Raw genomic sequence first — 16098 nt, 5'->3', positions numbered from 1 at the left:
CTTTTGCACCCCAAGGGAGATGGCCATCCTCCAACTGGCAAGGCACATGTTTTGCCAGGGGCCTCAGTCTGGATGGAGCAGAGCTGGGGCCCTGGGACCCCCGAAGGGTCACAGGCACTGGGCCTGGGAAGACAGGCTGCTGGCCGAGAAGGGTGACGGCTGCCTTGCAGAGGACAGGGCAGCAGTTGTGCCCAAGGCAGGGGGCACACAGGGCTCAGGCCAAGCTAAGGAGCCAGATCCTAGGGGAGCAGGGCACCAGGGAGCTACGGAGGGCACGTGAGCTGGGGAGGGCCTCCGAGCTGGGTGTCAAGGAGACCCTGCAGGCAGACTGGAGGTGGGGGCCAGGGGTAGGCTCTGCACACCCCCGCCATCTACCCCATGACTCCCCACCCTGGCCCAAGGTCCACCTGGTGTCCTGGAAGCTGCCCCCACCCCCACCCAGCTTCCTGACTTTGGCTGTGTCCAGAGCTAAGAATAGACGCTCCCTGCCCGGCCCCCGCCGGAAACCGCAGCCACGGGGGGCATATCCTGAGCCCGGCCTCTGTTCCCACCCTCTGCCCCCCAGCCCCTCACAACTCCTCCCACCAGAGCCTCCCGTGCTCCCATTGAACCCGAAGTGCCGGCGGGGGGCGGGCCAAGACCGGGAGACCAGCAACCAGCCCCAGATGACAGGGAAGCCCAGTGCTCATGTTCCAATCCCACACGTTGGCACAGCATTGTTCCCCCTTGTGCCTCAGTTTCCCCATCTCTAAAATTTAGAGTATCTTTACCCCCTGCCTTGCAGAGATGTGGTGAGGCTTAAGCTAAATGCCAGTGTCCTTCTCTGAACTCTGTCCAGGCTGTTTCCCAGAAGAGACATTGTCCTTGTTATCTAGGGCCGAGGACAGAGGAAGTGGGGACAGGACAGCCTTCCTCCATCTCTCACTGCCCCCTCATCTGGAGCCCCAGCCCCACATCCTCCTCCCCCTACATCTGCCCTCCTTGCAGTTAGTGTAGCAAGGGCCTCACGCTCTCTCTTGCCTCCAAAGCTTTATACGTGCAATTCCTGTCACTGCCACATATCCCAGACCTGGGGAGCTCCTATTCATCCCACAAAACCCCACTTCCCATGCCCTCTCCTCACAAGATGCCTTCCTAGCTCACCTCTGGGCTTCCCTAGGCCCTGTCATTTCCTTTGGCCCAGCCCTGACCCCGGGGGGCTGGAACAGTCTGTGTCCAGTTCTTTCTCCAGCCTAGGGCATCCTGAAGGGCAGGCCTGGTTTCAGGTCTCGCTTGGAGCTCATAATTGTCCCACTGTATAAGGTGGAACACAGAGAAGGTTTGGGGAGAGTAAGATTTGGAGATCAGGCCGGCTTCACGGAGGAGCGGCCTTGGAGCCAGGGTTTTGCCAGATCCATAGGAGTTGGACAGCCTCCTTGCCAGGAAAGAGAGAAGTTGTGTTAAATGGCTGGTGACTCAATGGGATAGAGCTTTGGGAGGGAGGTTGGGTGTGGCCAAAGGACAGGAGGAGGAAGGATAGTGGGCGGGGTAGCCGGGGAAGGGGCTTCCGGACTGGGCTGAGGAGAGGGCTGGGCCAGGCTGGGAATCCCCCTCACTCAGCCTGGACTAGCAGCCCTCCTGGGCCCAGGGGACGGGGTGGGGTGCAGTCAGGGCCAGGCCAGCTTGTCTGGTCCCACTCCAGGTCCCTAACTCAAGGTCCTGTCTGGCTCGGGTGTGCAAACAAGGCCATGGAGGCCTAAGGTCCCCCCTCTGCAAAGAGACGGTCCCAGTCCCTGCGTCCGGCATCTTCTCAGCCATTCCTGTTGGGCTCCATCCCTCCTTCCCCAGGCCCAGCTGGGGGGTGGGTAGGAAAGAGTGCCCATCCCCCACTGCAGCCTCCCGGCTCCAGACTGTTCCTCCTCTGGCTCCAAAGCCACCTCCGAGCCTCCTCAAGAGACCCTCCCATGCGATGCCATCACCCCAGCCCTCCCGGCTCACCTGCTCTGGGACCACCTTTCTCAGTCTGGCGGTGTTGTCTGGTGCACCCCCCATCCCTCTGTCCTCCCACCCCACCCCTGGAAGGGGCCTCAAATATGTCCTGCATGTATTAAGCAGGGCTTAATACTACTGTGTGCCGGGTTCCAGCACACCCAGTGAATTTGGAGCCCTGGAGTCTGGGCACCCCCCCAGGAGCCGATCCGCCTGGACCTGCCCCGCCCCCTCCAGGCCTTGGGTGCTGCCCAGATGGTGAATAATGCGGGCCTGGCGGCGGGAGCGCCGGGAAGAGGCCTGGCAGGGCGCTGGGCGGCTGGAGGGGCTGAGGCTCCCGAGGAAGTTCCCCTGCCACCCCCACCCGGGCCATTGCATCCCTGCCACCTGCGGCCTGGGGGTACCAAGGGCGCCGCCTTCCCCAGAAGGCCGTAGGGTGTCCCGGCGTGCTGGGGGCACCCACTGACCCCAAGTCCGCCGGGCCGGGGCCCGAGGGGCGTGGCCAGCGCAGGGTGGGCGGGGCTGATGAGAGACAGCGAGAGACAGAGACAGGACAGAGAGAGCGAGCCGCGGGCTGCGAACGGCCCCCACCCGTCCCAGCTCGGCTTAGTCTCCGCGGACCCCTCCAGGCCGCGCTCCCAGGGCGTCCTGTGCCGCCACGCCCTCCATCTGTGTCCCGCGGCGACGGGGCAGCGCCAGGGTCCTCTGCTGGGCCCGCCCCTGGTCACAGCCAGACTGACTCAGTTTCCCTGGGAGGCCCCACTGGAGCCCGTCCTTCCCCTCCCTCTGCCCTTCCTCAGCCCTCGCCCCAGCCTCGGCGCCCGCACATCTGCCTGCTCAGCTTCAGACGGCGCCCGGACCCCCAGGCGCAGGATCCAGCCAGGTGGGAGCCCTGCAGATGAGGTCCCTGAAGGTGAGGTCGCCCCGCTGGCTCAGGGCGGGATGCATTGCTCTGGTGTGAGCCCGGGCTGCTGGGCGCATCCGGCGCTGGCCCTGCCCTGCTGTGGGTGTGTCCAAAAGCCCGCGGTGACAGCGGCCAGGTACCAGGTGTCCCCTGTGTGGCCCAGCGGGTGGCATGGTGCCCTGAGGCCTGCCCTGGGCGCCCAGGCGGCTGGGTCTGGGTGCGGCCCAGGCTGATTCTGTCCGGGGGGCTCTCTGGTCTCTGTGGGGCCACATGGCTGTGAATGGGGGTCCCAGACTCAGGGGGCTGCAACCGGGGAGGGGGCCCAGGCCCTGGGTGTGGCAGAGATCGAGTGTGGTTGTGCGGCTGTGTGTGTGATCTTGTCTCTGGGAGTGAACCATGCATGGCCCTGGTTGTGTGTCTGTGTCTGTGCGTGTGTGGTGGTTGTTTGTGTGTGACTGTGTGTTTGTTTCTGCCGAGAGTCTGTGACTGTTAAACACTGTGTGTTCTTCTGTGTGTCTTTCTGTGTCTGTCTGTCTGTGTGTATCTATGTACCTGCTGTGTTTCTGCCTGTGTGTCTGTGTTTTTCTGTCTGTGTCTGTCACATTTCTGCCTGTGTGCCTATGTGTGTCTCTGCGTGTGTCTGTGTCTGTCGTGTTTCTGCCTGTGTGTGTCTGTGTGTCTGTTGTGTTTCTGTGTGTGTCTATCTGTGTGTCTGTCTGTCGTGTTTCTGCTTGTGTCTGTCTGTCACATTTCTGTCTGTGTGTGTCTGTGTGTCTGTTGTGTTTCTGTCTGTGTGTGTCTGTGTGTCTGTTGTGTTTCTGTCTGTGTGTGTCTATCTGTGTGTGTCTGTAACGTTTCTGTGTGTCTATCTGTGTGTGTCTGTGTATTTGCCATGTTTCGGTATGTGTGTCTATGCATGTCTGTGTGTCTGTCTGCTATGTTTCTGTCTGTCACATTTCTGCCTGTGTGTCTGTCATGTTTCTGTCTGTGTGTGTCTGTGTGTGTCTGTGGTGTTTCTGTCTGTGTGTGTCTATCTGTGTGTGTCTGTGTATTTGCCATGTTTCTGTGTGTGCGTCTATGCATGTCTGTGTCTGTCTGCTGTGTTTCTGTCTGTCACATTTCTGCCTGTGTGTCTGTCATGTTTCTGTCTGTGTGTGTCTGTGTGTGTCTGTGGTGTTTCTGTCTGTGTGTGTCTATCTGTGTGTGTCTGTGTGTCTGCCATGTTTCTGTATGTGTGTCTGTGCATCTGCCTGCTGTGTTTCTGTCTGTCACATTTCTGCCTGTGTGTCTGCTGTGTTTCTGCCTATGTGTGTCTGGCTGTCTGTGTCTGTGTGTCTCGAGTGTGCACACACGGTGGTGGCCTGAGGTGCATGTTGGTGGAACCACTGTAACTCGTGGTCCACCATTAACCACCAGCCGCACCGCTGGGTCCCGCCCCCTGGCCCCTGCCGGCCCCTGTGTGACGGAGCTCCTTGCGTGCTCCCTGGGGGAGCCCCCACTAGAGAGATGGGGAAACCGAGGCTCACAGGGGGCCATGTGACTCAGGGCCCCAACAAGGCTGGCCAGAGTCTGGCTGGCTGGGGGAGTCCTCGCCCTGCACTCTGTGGGCTGGGGACCCTGTTGGTGTCACAAACAGGAAATGTTCCCGGAAATGGAGCTTTGCAGTGAGGGGAGGTGTGCCCATCAGGGTGTGGAGTGTGTCTGCCTCCGCATCCACGTGGGGTCCGCGCCCATGAGCGTTCAGATCTACAGCAGGCATGGGAGGGTCTGGCCGGTCCCTGAAGTTTCAGTCCCAAAAGTGTCCTGTGGGTCCAAGGTCCAAGGCCGACCGGGGTGACACGGAGCCTCAGGGCTCCCCGCTGGCTGCCCAGGCAACTTGTAGGGAGTTGAGCTGTGAGTACAGCCAGGCGCCCTGCAGAGGTGAGAGCCAGGGAGGCCTGAGCTGAGCACCCGCAGGCATGGAGATCAGAATCTCACCCCCGTTGCACAGAGCGGGGAAACTGAGGCACGACAATGTGGAGCCCCAGCCTGGCAGTGGCAGATCAGGGACTAGAGCCTCCAAGCCTGTCTGGGGGAGGTGGGGTGGGCTCAGGCCATGACAGGCAGGCAGGGCGGGCAGGGTGGGGTGCTGAGGAGAGGGGACTTGTTGAGAAATGGATGGATGATGAGGTGACGCGCTCCAGGGAGAGGGGATGGAACATGGGGCGGAGGAGAGGCCTGCTGTTTGGGAACCAAGGATCACATTCCACTGGCAACCAGGCTTGGGGGAGCCAGGCCTGGTGCCCACGCCCAGCCAAGCGCCCGGGCCTCTGGAAACAGCGCCGGGCAGAGCCCTCCGAGTCACACGACCCGCAAGCCGGGTCCCCTGTCAAGGGTGGCATCAGATGAGGGAGAACTCACTGTCTGCCTTCCAGAAACAAGCCAGGAATTAAGACAGAGATTTCTGGAACCCGGGACCCAGGCAGATTCCCATCAAAGTTGCAGGACCTCAGCCTCTTGGGATTCTAGAATTGTGAGGCCTTCTGCATCCCAGGACTGGAAGCGTGTTAGAATTCCAGAACCCTGGACCCACTGAGGGCAAACATCTGCTCTCAGATTGCAAAATTCTGGAATTATTCAACATTGAAAAGGGATCTTGGGTCCACACCTCTCCCCAGACACAGGGAGGGACAGTAATTTTCCCAAGAGCCGCACAGTGCTGCTCTACTCCCCCACTGGGTGGGGGCCCCTGCTACCCCTCCTGGCCAGTGCAGGAGGGAAGGGAGGCCCTGCCCGGTCCCCCCATTGGCCTCCTTGCCTGGAGAACTTGAGATGGCTGTCATCACCTGAACCCAGGGTGGAGAGTGGAGGTGGGGGGGACTGGAAACAGCCAGCTGTGGCCAGAAGGACTCAGTGCCAGTTTCCAGGCTCCCCTGGGCCAAGGGCTCTGGGCCATGCATTTGCTCCCAGCCACGGGAGGTGTGAGGGAGTTCCGGGTGTGTGGCCCCCGGTGAGTGGAGTGGAGTGTGGTCGGGGAGACCCTGAGACCCAGGAGGGACTGGAAGTTGCTCCAGGCAGAGGTCGGGGCAGTGGCCTCAGGGACAGCCGAGTCCCAAGGAATGTTCAGAAACAGCACATACCAGCTCTCGAGGGAGGAACGCCTTGTCCCAGGGGAAATCCCAGTGCAGGAATCCAAATCCCAGGCGCCAAAGCAGCCCGGAGTGGAGGGCAATGATCGCCAGAAGCCGCGAGGAACCCCCCACCGCATCTGCTCTCCAGGCCTCAGTTTCTCCTCTGGAAGCCCCACCTCCCATCACGGTGGCAGTGGCCTTAGCTGTCCTCCCAGGAAGGGAGCTCAGTGCCGCTGTCGGGAGCTGGATAATTTGTGAAGCTGGATACAGCGTAGCCAAGGCCAGAAGCCAGGCCAAAGCGTCACAAATGAGATGGGGAGTGAGGGCTGCAGCCAGCCATTTGACCGCCCTGGAACGCGTTAGCTGCTGCGACCCCACAGCCCAGGCACTGCCTCAGGGCCAGCATGCATTGAGCGCCTACTGTGCTGTGCTGAGTGCCGCGCGTGGATCCGTTCATTCCCATCATCAGCACCCCCAACTTTTTTTTTTTTTTTGAGGCAGAGACTTGCTCTGTCGCCCAGGCTGGAGTGCAGTGGCACGAGCTCGGCTCACTGCAAGCTCTGCCTCCCGGGTTCACGCCATTCTCCTGCCTCAGCCTCCAGAGTAGCTGGGACTACAGGCGCCTGCCACCACGCCTGGCTAATTTTTTGTATTTTTAGTAGAGACAGGGTTTCACTGTGTTAGCCAGGATGGTCTCGATCTCCTGACCTCGTGATCCGCCCGCCTTGGCCTCCCAAAGTGCTGGGATTACAGGTGTGAGCCACCGCACCCGGCCGTTTTGTTTTGTTTTCTTGAGATGGAGTCTCATTCTGTTGTCCAGGCTGGAGTGCAGTAGTGCGATCTCAGCTCACTGCAACCTCTGCCTCCCGAGTTCAAGCATTTCTTCTGCCTCAGTCTCTTGAGTAGCTGGAATTTCAGGCGCTCACCACCATACCTGGCTACTTTTTGTATTTTTAGTAAAGATGGGGTTTCACCATGTTGGCTAGGCTGGTTTCAAACTCCTGACCTCAGATGATCTACCCACCTTGACCTCCCAAAGTGCTGGGATTATAGGCATGAGCCACTGCACCCAGCCAGAAGCTGGTTTTTGAACCATCTCATTTTATTTTTACTTCACTCATCACACCTGGCCCCATTTTTTGTTTTTTGGGGTTTTTAGCGTTTTTTTGTTTGTTTGTTTGTTTGTTTTTGAGACAGGGTCTCACTGTTGCCCAGGCCAGAGTGCAGTGGCGCAATTGTAGCTCACTGCAGCCTCGACATCTGGGGCTCAAGCAATCCTCCAACCTCAGCCTCCCGAGTAGCAGGGATTACAGGTGCATACCACTACACCCAGATATATATTTTTTAAGAGATAGGGTCTCGCTACGTTGGCCAGGCTGGTCTTGAACTCCTGACCTCAAGTGATCCGCCCACTTTGGCCTCCCAAAGTGCTGGGATAAGAGGCGTGAGCCACGGCGCCTGGCTTGGCTCTGATTTTGTTGTGCATTGTGGCTGAGCGTTAGCCCCACACAGAGTAACAGTTCCCCGCCTGCCGCTGTCTACCAACCGTCCCTGGGGAACCTGCCATTCCGAAGAAGTTGTGTTTTTTGTTCCCAAAATAGAACTGGATTTCAGGGTTTATTTCTTATTATAAAACCCACACCATGAAAATGGAGAAAAAGGCCGGGCACGGTGGCTCATGCCTGTAATCCCAGCACTTTGGGAGGCCGAGGCGGGAGGACTACATACTACAGGGTATGTGCCTGTAGTCCCAGCTATTTGGGAGACTGAGATGGGAGGATCACTTGGGTCCAGAAGGTCGAGGCTGCAGTGAGCCTTGATTGCACCACTGCACTCCAGCCTGGGTGACAGAGCAAGACTCTGTCTCAAAAAAAAAACAAAAAACAAAAAAACAGGAGAGGATATTTGAGCTGGGGCATTGAAGGTTGTGTAGGAGTTCACCAGAGCTACTTACACTGAAATGCAGAATTAATCAAAAGCAAATCTTCTCTTGCCTCCCAGGTGTGCCTGAACCAGTGCCAGCCTGCCCTGTCTGCAGCATCGGCCTGATGGGGTGGTGACTGCTCCCTCAGGGCTCCGGAGCCATGTGGCCCAACGGCAGTTCCCTGGGGCCCTGTTTCCGGCCCACAAACATTACCCTGGAGGAGAGGCGGCTGATCGCCTCGCCGTGGTTCGCCGCCTCCTTCTGCGTGGTGGGCCTGGCCTCCAACCTGCTGGCCCTGAGCGTGCTGGCGGGCGCGCGGCAGGGGGGTTCACACACGCGCTCCTCCTTCCTCACCTTCCTCTGCGGCCTCGTCCTCACCGACTTCCTGGGGCTGCTGGTGACCGGTACCATCGTGGTGTCCCAGCACGCCGCGCTCTTCGAGTGGCACGCCGTGGACCCTGGCTGCCGTCTCTGTCGCTTCATGGGCGTCGTCATGATCTTCTTCGGCCTGTCCCCGCTGCTGCTGGGGGCCGCCATGGCCTCGGAGCGCTACCTGGGCATCACCCGGCCCTTCTCGCGCCCGGCGGTCGCCTCGCAGCGCCGCGCCTGGGCCACCGTGGGGCTGGTGTGGGCGGCCGCGCTGGCGCTGGGCCTGCTGCCCCTGCTGGGCGTGGGTCGCTACACCGTGCAATACCCGGGGTCCTGGTGCTTCCTGACGCTGGGCGCCGAGTCCGGGGACGTGGCCTTCGGGCTGCTCTTCTCCATGCTGGGCGGCCTCTCGGTCGGGCTGTCCTTCCTGCTGAACACGGTCAGCGTGGCCACCCTGTGCCACGTCTACCACGGGCAGGAGGCGGCCCAGCAGCGTCCCCGGGACTCCGAGGTGGAGATGATGGCTCAGCTCCTGGGGATCATGGTGGTGGCCAGCGTGTGTTGGCTGCCCCTGCTGGTGAGTAGGGGCTCTGCGGGGTCCTGCTACCCTCCTGACTGGGCCTCCGGTCACCCAGGGTGGATTGAGATCCTGATGATGGGACCGGGCGCGGTGGCTCAAGCCGGTAATCCCAGAACTCTGGGAGGCCGAGGCGGGAGGATCGCTTGAGGCCAGGAGTCCGAGACCAGCCTGGCCAACATGGTGAAACCCCGTCTCTACTAAAAATACAAAAATTAGGGCCGGGCGCGGTGGCGGGCACCTGTAATCCCAGCACTTTGGGAGGCCGAGGCGGGCGGATCACGAGGTCAGGAGATCGAGACCATCATGGCTAACACAGTGAAATCCCGTCTCTACTAAAAATGCAAAAAAAATTAGCCGGGCGTGGTGGCGGGCACCTGTAGTCCCAAACTACTCTGGAGGCTGAGGCAGGAGAATGGCGTGAACCCAGGAGGCGGAGCTTGCAGCGGGCAGAGATCCTGCCATTGCACTCCAGCCTGGGTGACAGAGCGAGACTCCATCTCAAAAAAAAAAAAAAAAAAAAAAATACAAAAATTAGTCAGACATGGTGGCATGTGCCTGCAATCCCAGCACTTTGAGAGGTCAGGGCAGGAGGATTGCTGGAGCCTGGGAGGTTGAGGCTGCAGTGAGCTGTTATTGCACCACTGCACTCCAGCCTAGGTGACAGAGTGAGGCCCTGCCTCAAAATTAAAAAAAAATAGAAAGCAGCCATAGAAAACATATAAAGTAGTGGGCGTGGCTGTGGCCAATAAAACTACTGATGGATGGATGCTGAAATTTGAATTTCATGTCGTTTTTATGTCACTCAATTTTTGCCTCTATTTTGTTTTCCTCTAACCATTTAAACATGGAAAGAAATTCTTAGTAAAAAACAAAACAGGCTGGGCGTAGTGGCTCATGCCTGTAATCCCAGCACTTTGGGAGGCCGAGGCAAGCAGATCATGAGGTCAGGAGATGGAAACCATCCTGGCCAACATGGTGAAATCCTGTCTCTACTAAAAATACAAAAAATTAGCCAGGCATGGTGGCGCACGCCTGTAGTCCCAGCTACTTGGGAGGCTGAGGCAGAAGAATCGCTTAAACCCAGGAGGCGGAAGTTGCAGTGAGCCGAGATCACGTCACTGCACTCCAGCCTCGGTGACAGAGCGAGACTCCGTCTCAAAACAAAAACAAAAACAAACCAAAAAAAAAAAAAAAAAAGGCCAGGCACAGTGGCTCATGTCTGTAATCCCAGCACTTTCAGAGGCCAAGACAGGCGGATCACCTGAGGTCAGGAGTTCAAGACCAGCCTGGCCTACATGTTGAAACCCCATCTCTACTAAAACTAAAAAAAAATTAACAGTGGTGGCACACTCCTGTAGTCCCAGCTACTCGCGGGGCTGAGGCATGAGAATTGCTTGAGCCCAGGAGGTGGAGGTTGCAGTGAGCCGAGATTGTGCCACTGCACTCCAGTCTGGGTGACAGAGCAAGACTCTGTCTCAAAATAACAAACAAACAAAAAAAGCAGGCCAGGCACGGTGGCTTACGTCTGTAATCCCAGCACTTTGAGAGGCCAAGACAGGCAGATCACCTGAGGTCAGGAGTTCAAGACCAGCCTGGCCAACATGTTGAAACCCCATCTCTACTAAAACTAAAAAAAATTAACTAACCATGGTGGCACACTCCTGTAGTCCCAGCTACTCAGGAGGCTGAGGCATGAGAATTGCTTGAGCCCAGGAGGTGGAGGTTGCAGTGAGACAAGATTGTGCCACTGCACTCCAGCCTGGGTGACAGAGCAAGACTCTGTCTCAAAAAAAAAAAAAAAAGAAAGAAAGAAAAGAAAAGAAAAAAACCCAAAGCAAGTGGCAGGCCAGATTTGGCCCGTGGGTCAACCCTTGCTCTAAACCCTCTCATGGTTTCCTATTGCCCTCAGAAGAAAGTTCTCACAGGCACTTCCTGCAAACACACCTGGCCCACTCCCATTTGCCCTTCAGTGACTTCCCTAGGTGAGGTCAGGTCAGGCACCTCTTCTGGGCTCTGACATTGCTTCCTCATCACAGCTTTGCCCACCCCATGTTGTAACCCCCCCGGACCCAGTTTCCGTCTCCCGACTGGACTGTGAGCCTATGAAGGTGTGCCCTGGGAGTTTCTCGGCTGCTGTTGCTGCTTCATCCAGCCTACAGTACCTACTGCTCAGGAAATGATTTTATTTATTTATTTATTTGTTTGTTTGTTTATTTATTTATTTATTTTATTTAGAGATGGAGTCTCGCACTGTTGCCCAGGCTGGAGTGCAGTGGTGCGATCTCAGCTCACTGCAAGCTCCGCCTCCCGGGTTCAAACGATTCACCTGCCTCAGCCTCCCGAGTAGCTGGGATTACAGGTGCCCACCACCATGCCCGGCTAATTTTTTTTTTTTTTTTTTTTTTTTTTGAGACGGAGTCTTGCTCTGTCACTCAGGCTGGAGCACAGTGGTGCGATCTCGGCTCACTGCAAGCTCCGCCTCCCGGGTTCATGCCATTCTTCTGCCTCAGCCTCCCGAGTAGCTGGGACTACAGGCGCCCACCACCACACCCGGCTAATTTTTGTATTTTTAGTAGAGACGGGGTTTCACCGTGTTAGCCAGGATCGTCTCCATCTCCTGACCTCTGCTCCCCTCAGCCTCCCAAAGTGCTGGGGATTACAGGCGTGAGCCACCGTGCCCAGCCATTTGTTTGTATTTTTAGTAGAGATGGGGTTTCACTATGTTGACCAAGCTGGTCTCGAACTCCTGACTTCGTGATCTGCCCACCTCAGCCTCCCAAAGTGCTGGTATTACAGGCATGAGCCACTGTACCAGGCCCAGGAAATGATTTTAATATAGTAATGCATTCTAATATAATATAAATTATTTTGGCCAGGCTCAGTGGCTCACTCCTGTAATCCCAACACTTTGGGAGGGTGAGGCAGGTGGATCACTTGAGGCCAGGCGTTCGAGACCAGCCTGGCCATCCTGGCCAACATGGTGAAACCTCGTCTCTACTAAAAATACAAAAAATTAGCTGAGCATGGTGGCAGGTGCCTGTAATCCCAGCTACTCAGGAAACTGAGGCAGGAGGATCGCTTGAACCGGGGCAGCGGAGGTTAAGTGAGCTGAGATCATGTCACTGCACTCCAGCCTGGGCAACAGAGCAAGACTCCATCTCAAAAAAATATGTATATATATATAAAAAAAAATTTTTTTTTGAGATAGTCTTGCTCTGTAGCCCAGGCCGGAGTGCAGTGGTGTGATCTCGGCTCACTGCAAGCTCCGCCTCCTGGGTTCACGCCGTTCTCCCACCTCAGCCTCCCGAGTAGCTGGGACTACAGGTGCCCGCCACCAAACCCAGCTAATTTTTTTTATTTTTAGTAGAGACGGGGTTTCACCATGTTAGCCAGGATGGTCTCAGTCTCCTGAACTCGTGATCCACCCGCCTCAGCCTCCCAAAGTGCTGGGATTATAGGTGTGAGCCACCGCACCTGGTCAAATTATTTTATTTTAAGATGGAGTTTCACTATGTCACCCAGGCTGGAGTGCAGTGGCACAATCTTAGCTCACTGCAACCTCTGCCTCCAGGGTTCAAGGGATCCTCCCACCTCAACCTCCGGAGTAGCTGGGACTACAGGTGTGCACCACCACACCTGGCTAATTTTTGTATGTTTTAGTAGAGACAGTGTTTGACCATGTTGGTCAGGCTGATCTCAAACAAATTATTTTAATATAATGTAACATTTAATTATAATACAATTGTATGATATATGATAGATATCAATTATAGGCAACATCATAATTATGAATAATTATATTATCATATAATTGATTATTATATATTATATACTAATTTGTAGATAACATTCTTATTTTAAATATTTTTAAATATAGTTTAAAAATTTCCTGCCGGGCACGGTGGCTCACGCCTGTAATCCCAGCACTTTGGGAGGCCGAGGCGGGTGGATCACCTGAGGTTGGGAGTTCAAGGCTAGCCTGACCAACATGGAGAAACCCCGTCTCTACTAAAAATACAAAAAAAATCAGCCAGATGTGGTGGTGCATGCCTGTAATCCCAGCTACTCGGGACGCTGAGGCAGGAGAATCGCTTGAACCCAGGAGGCGGAGGTTGTGGTGAGCCGAGATCATGCCATTGTACTCCAGCCTGGGCAACAAGAGAGAAACTCCGTCTCAAAAAAAAAAAAAAAAAAAAATTTCCTATCAATCCTGGCCTATAGATAAATATAATTTTTATTATTTAAATATTTTATTTATGGCCAGGTGCGGTGGCTCACACCTGTAATCCCAGCACTTTGGGAGGCCGAGGCGGGCGGATCATGAGGTCAGGAGATCAAGACCATCCTGGCTGACACAGTAAAACCACATCTCTACTAAAAATACAAAAAATTAGCCGGGCGTGGTGGCGGGTGCCTGTAGTCCCAGCTACTCGGGAGGCTGAGGCAGGAGAATGGCGTAAACCTGGGAGGCGGAGACTACGTCTCAAAAAAAAAAAAAAAAAGGTATTTATTTATTTATTTTGAGACAGGATCTTGCTCTGTCACCCAGGCTGGAGTGCAACCATGCCTGGGTAACTTTTCTATTTATTTTTACTTTTTGCAGACATGAGGTCTCACTATGTTCCCCAGGCTGGTCTTGAACTCCTGGGCTCAAGTGATTCTCTCCTATTTACCTCCCAAAGTGCTGAGATTACAGGCGTGAGCAACTGCCTGGCTAAGAATGCGCTAATTTATGGACCCATCAAAAGGAGCTCAGAGAGGTTAGTCAACTCTCCTGAGGTCACCCAGCAATGCAGTAACAGAGTGGACACCGGCCAGGCACAGTGGCTCACTCCTGTAATTCCAGCACTCTGGGAGGCAGAGCTGGGCGGATCACTTGAGGTCAGCAGTTTGAGACCAGCCTGGACAACATGGTAAAACCCCTGTCTCTACGAAAAATACAAAAATTAGCCAGGTGTGGTGGCACGCACCTGTCATCCCAGCTACTCGGAAGGCTGAGGGAGGAGAATTGCTTAAACCCGGGAGGCAGAGGTTGCAATGAGCTGAGATCACACCACTGTACTCCAGCCTGGACGACAGAGTGAGACCCTGTCTCAAAAATAAAATTAAAAAACGGAGTGGACCCTGGATCTCAGGGCACCCCGGGCAGGGACCGGGGCGGGCGGGGCTGGAGGCGGGGGCCCAGGCTGACAGCTCTGCCCCCTGCAGGTCTTCATCGCCCAGACAGTGCTGCGAAACCCGCCTGCCATGAGCCCCGCCGGTCAGCTGTCCCGCGCCACGGAGAAGGAGCTGCTCATCTACTTGCGCGTGGCCACCTGGAACCAGATCCTGGACCCTTGGGTGTACATCCTGTTCCGCCGCGCCGTGCTCCGGCGCCTTCAGCCTCGCCTCAGCACGCGGCCCAGGTCGCTGTCCCTCCAGCCCCAGCTCACGCAGCGCTCCGGGCTGCAGTAGGAAGTGGACAGAGCGCCCCTCCCGCGCCTTTCCGCGGAGCCCTCGGCCCCTCGGACAGCCCGTCTGCCTGTTCTGAGGATTCGGGAGCTGGGGGTGCTGGATGGACAGTGGGCGTCAGCAGCAGGGTTTTGGGTTGACCCCAATCCAACCCGGGGACCCCCAACTCGTCCCTGATCCTTTTACCAAGCACTCTCCCTTCCTCGGCCCCTTTTTCCCATCCAGAGCTCCCACCCCTTCTCTGCGTCCCTCCCAACCCCAGGAAGGGCATGCAGACATTGGAAGAGGGTCTTGCATTGCTATTTTTTTTTAGACGGAGTCTTGCTCTGTCCCCCAGGCTGGAGTACAGTGGCGCAATCTCAGCTCACTGCAACCTCCACCTCCCGGGTTCAAGCGATTCTCCTGCCTCAGCCTCCTGAGTAGCTGGGACTATAGGCGCACACCACCACGCCCGGCTAATTTTTGTATTTTTAGTAGAGACCAGTTTCACCGTGTTGGCCAGGCTGGTCTTGAACTCCTGACCTCAGGTGATCCACCAGCCTTGGCCTCCCAAAGTGCTGAGATCACAGGCATGAATCACCACACCTGGCCATTTTGTTGTTGTTGTTGTTTTGAAACGGAGTCTCACTCTGTGGCCCAGGCTGGAGTGCAGTGGCGCGATCTCGGCTCACTGCAACCTCTGCCTCCCGGATTCAAGCGATTCTCGTGCCTCAGCCTCCCCAGCAGCTGGGACTACAGGCGTAAGCCACTGCGCCTGGCCTTGCATTGCTCTTTGACCCTGAATTTGACCTACTTGCTGGGGTACAGTTGCTTCCTTTTGAACCTCCAACCGGGAAGGCTCTGTCCAGAAAGGATTGAATGTGAACGGGGGCACCCCCTTTTCTTGCCAAAATATATCTCTGCCTTTGGTTTTATTTTCCTTTGGGTCCAGAAGTTGTCAATCTCTGGAGTTTTGTACATTGGCCCTCACCCGGGGCAGACGAGGGCAGGGCTGGGAAGGATGGGGAGGGACAGAGAGGATTCAGTTCCTCCCCCACCTTGTTTCTTGAGTGTTTCCTAATCACTTGATGAGTGGTTCCACCTAGAATTCTCCCAGCAGCCTGTAATGGGAGGGCTACAGGTCAGCCCTGGAACCTGCATTCAAACCACCTTTGAATCTGCGTGTTAATAAAAGTAGATATAAATGGGCCGGGCGCGATTGTTCATGCCTGTAATCCCAGCACTTTGGGAGGCCGAAGAGGGAGGGTCAGTTGAGGCCAGAAGTTCGAGACAAGCCTGGCCAACATGGTGAACCCCTGTCTCTACTGAAAATGCAAAAATTGCAGGATGTGGTGGCTCACGCCTGTAGTCTCAGCACTTTGGGAGGTCGAGACGGGCAGATCACCTGAGGTCGGGAGTTAGAGACCAGCCTGACCAACATGGAGAAACACCTTCTCTACTAAAAATACAAAAAAAAATTAGCCGGGAGTGGTGGCACATGTCTGTAATCCCAGCTACTCGGGAGGCTGAGGCAAGAGAATAGCTTGAACCCGGGAGGTGGAGGTTGCAGTGAGCCGAGATCATGTCATTGCACTCCAGCCTGGGCAACAAGAGCAAAACTCCGTCTCAAAAAACAAACAAAGAAACAAACAAACAAAAAATTAGCCAGGCGTGGTGGCGGACGCCTGTAATCCCAGTTACTCAGAAGGCTGAGGCAGGAGAATTGGTTGAACCCGGGAGGCAGAGGTTGCAGTGAGCCGAGATCATGCCACTGCACTCCAGCCTGGGCGACAGAGTGCGACTCCATCTCTAA

General features: G+C 56.1%; 1 protein-coding gene across 2 annotated transcripts; it reads left to right on the top strand.

Moving 5' to 3' along the window:
• Positions 1-2219: 2219 nt before the first annotated feature.
• TBXA2R (thromboxane A2 receptor) lies at positions 2220-15493 on the top strand. 2 transcript variants are annotated; one of them, XM_054464393.2, is made up of 3 exons: positions 2220-2881; positions 7984-8852; positions 14064-15493. In XM_054464393.2, exons 2-3 carry the CDS (start codon positions 8067-8069, stop codon positions 14307-14309), a joined length of 1032 nt encoding a protein of 343 aa, XP_054320368.1. In that variant the 5' UTR covers positions 2220-2881; positions 7984-8066; the 3' UTR covers positions 14310-15493. The 2 variants fall into 2 exon arrangements, with proteins under 2 accessions (XP_054320368.1, XP_063513476.1); XM_063657406.1 differs by having other exon boundaries at positions 2289-2851.
• The last annotated feature ends 605 nt before the right edge of the window (positions 15494-16098 follow it).

Source organism: Pongo pygmaeus, chromosome 20, assembly GCF_028885625.2.
Source record: "Pongo pygmaeus isolate AG05252 chromosome 20, NHGRI_mPonPyg2-v2.0_pri, whole genome shotgun sequence".
Taxonomy (NCBI): Eukaryota; Metazoa; Chordata; class Mammalia; order Primates; family Hominidae; genus Pongo; species Pongo pygmaeus.
This window is presented reverse-complemented; position numbering and strand designations above follow the sequence as displayed.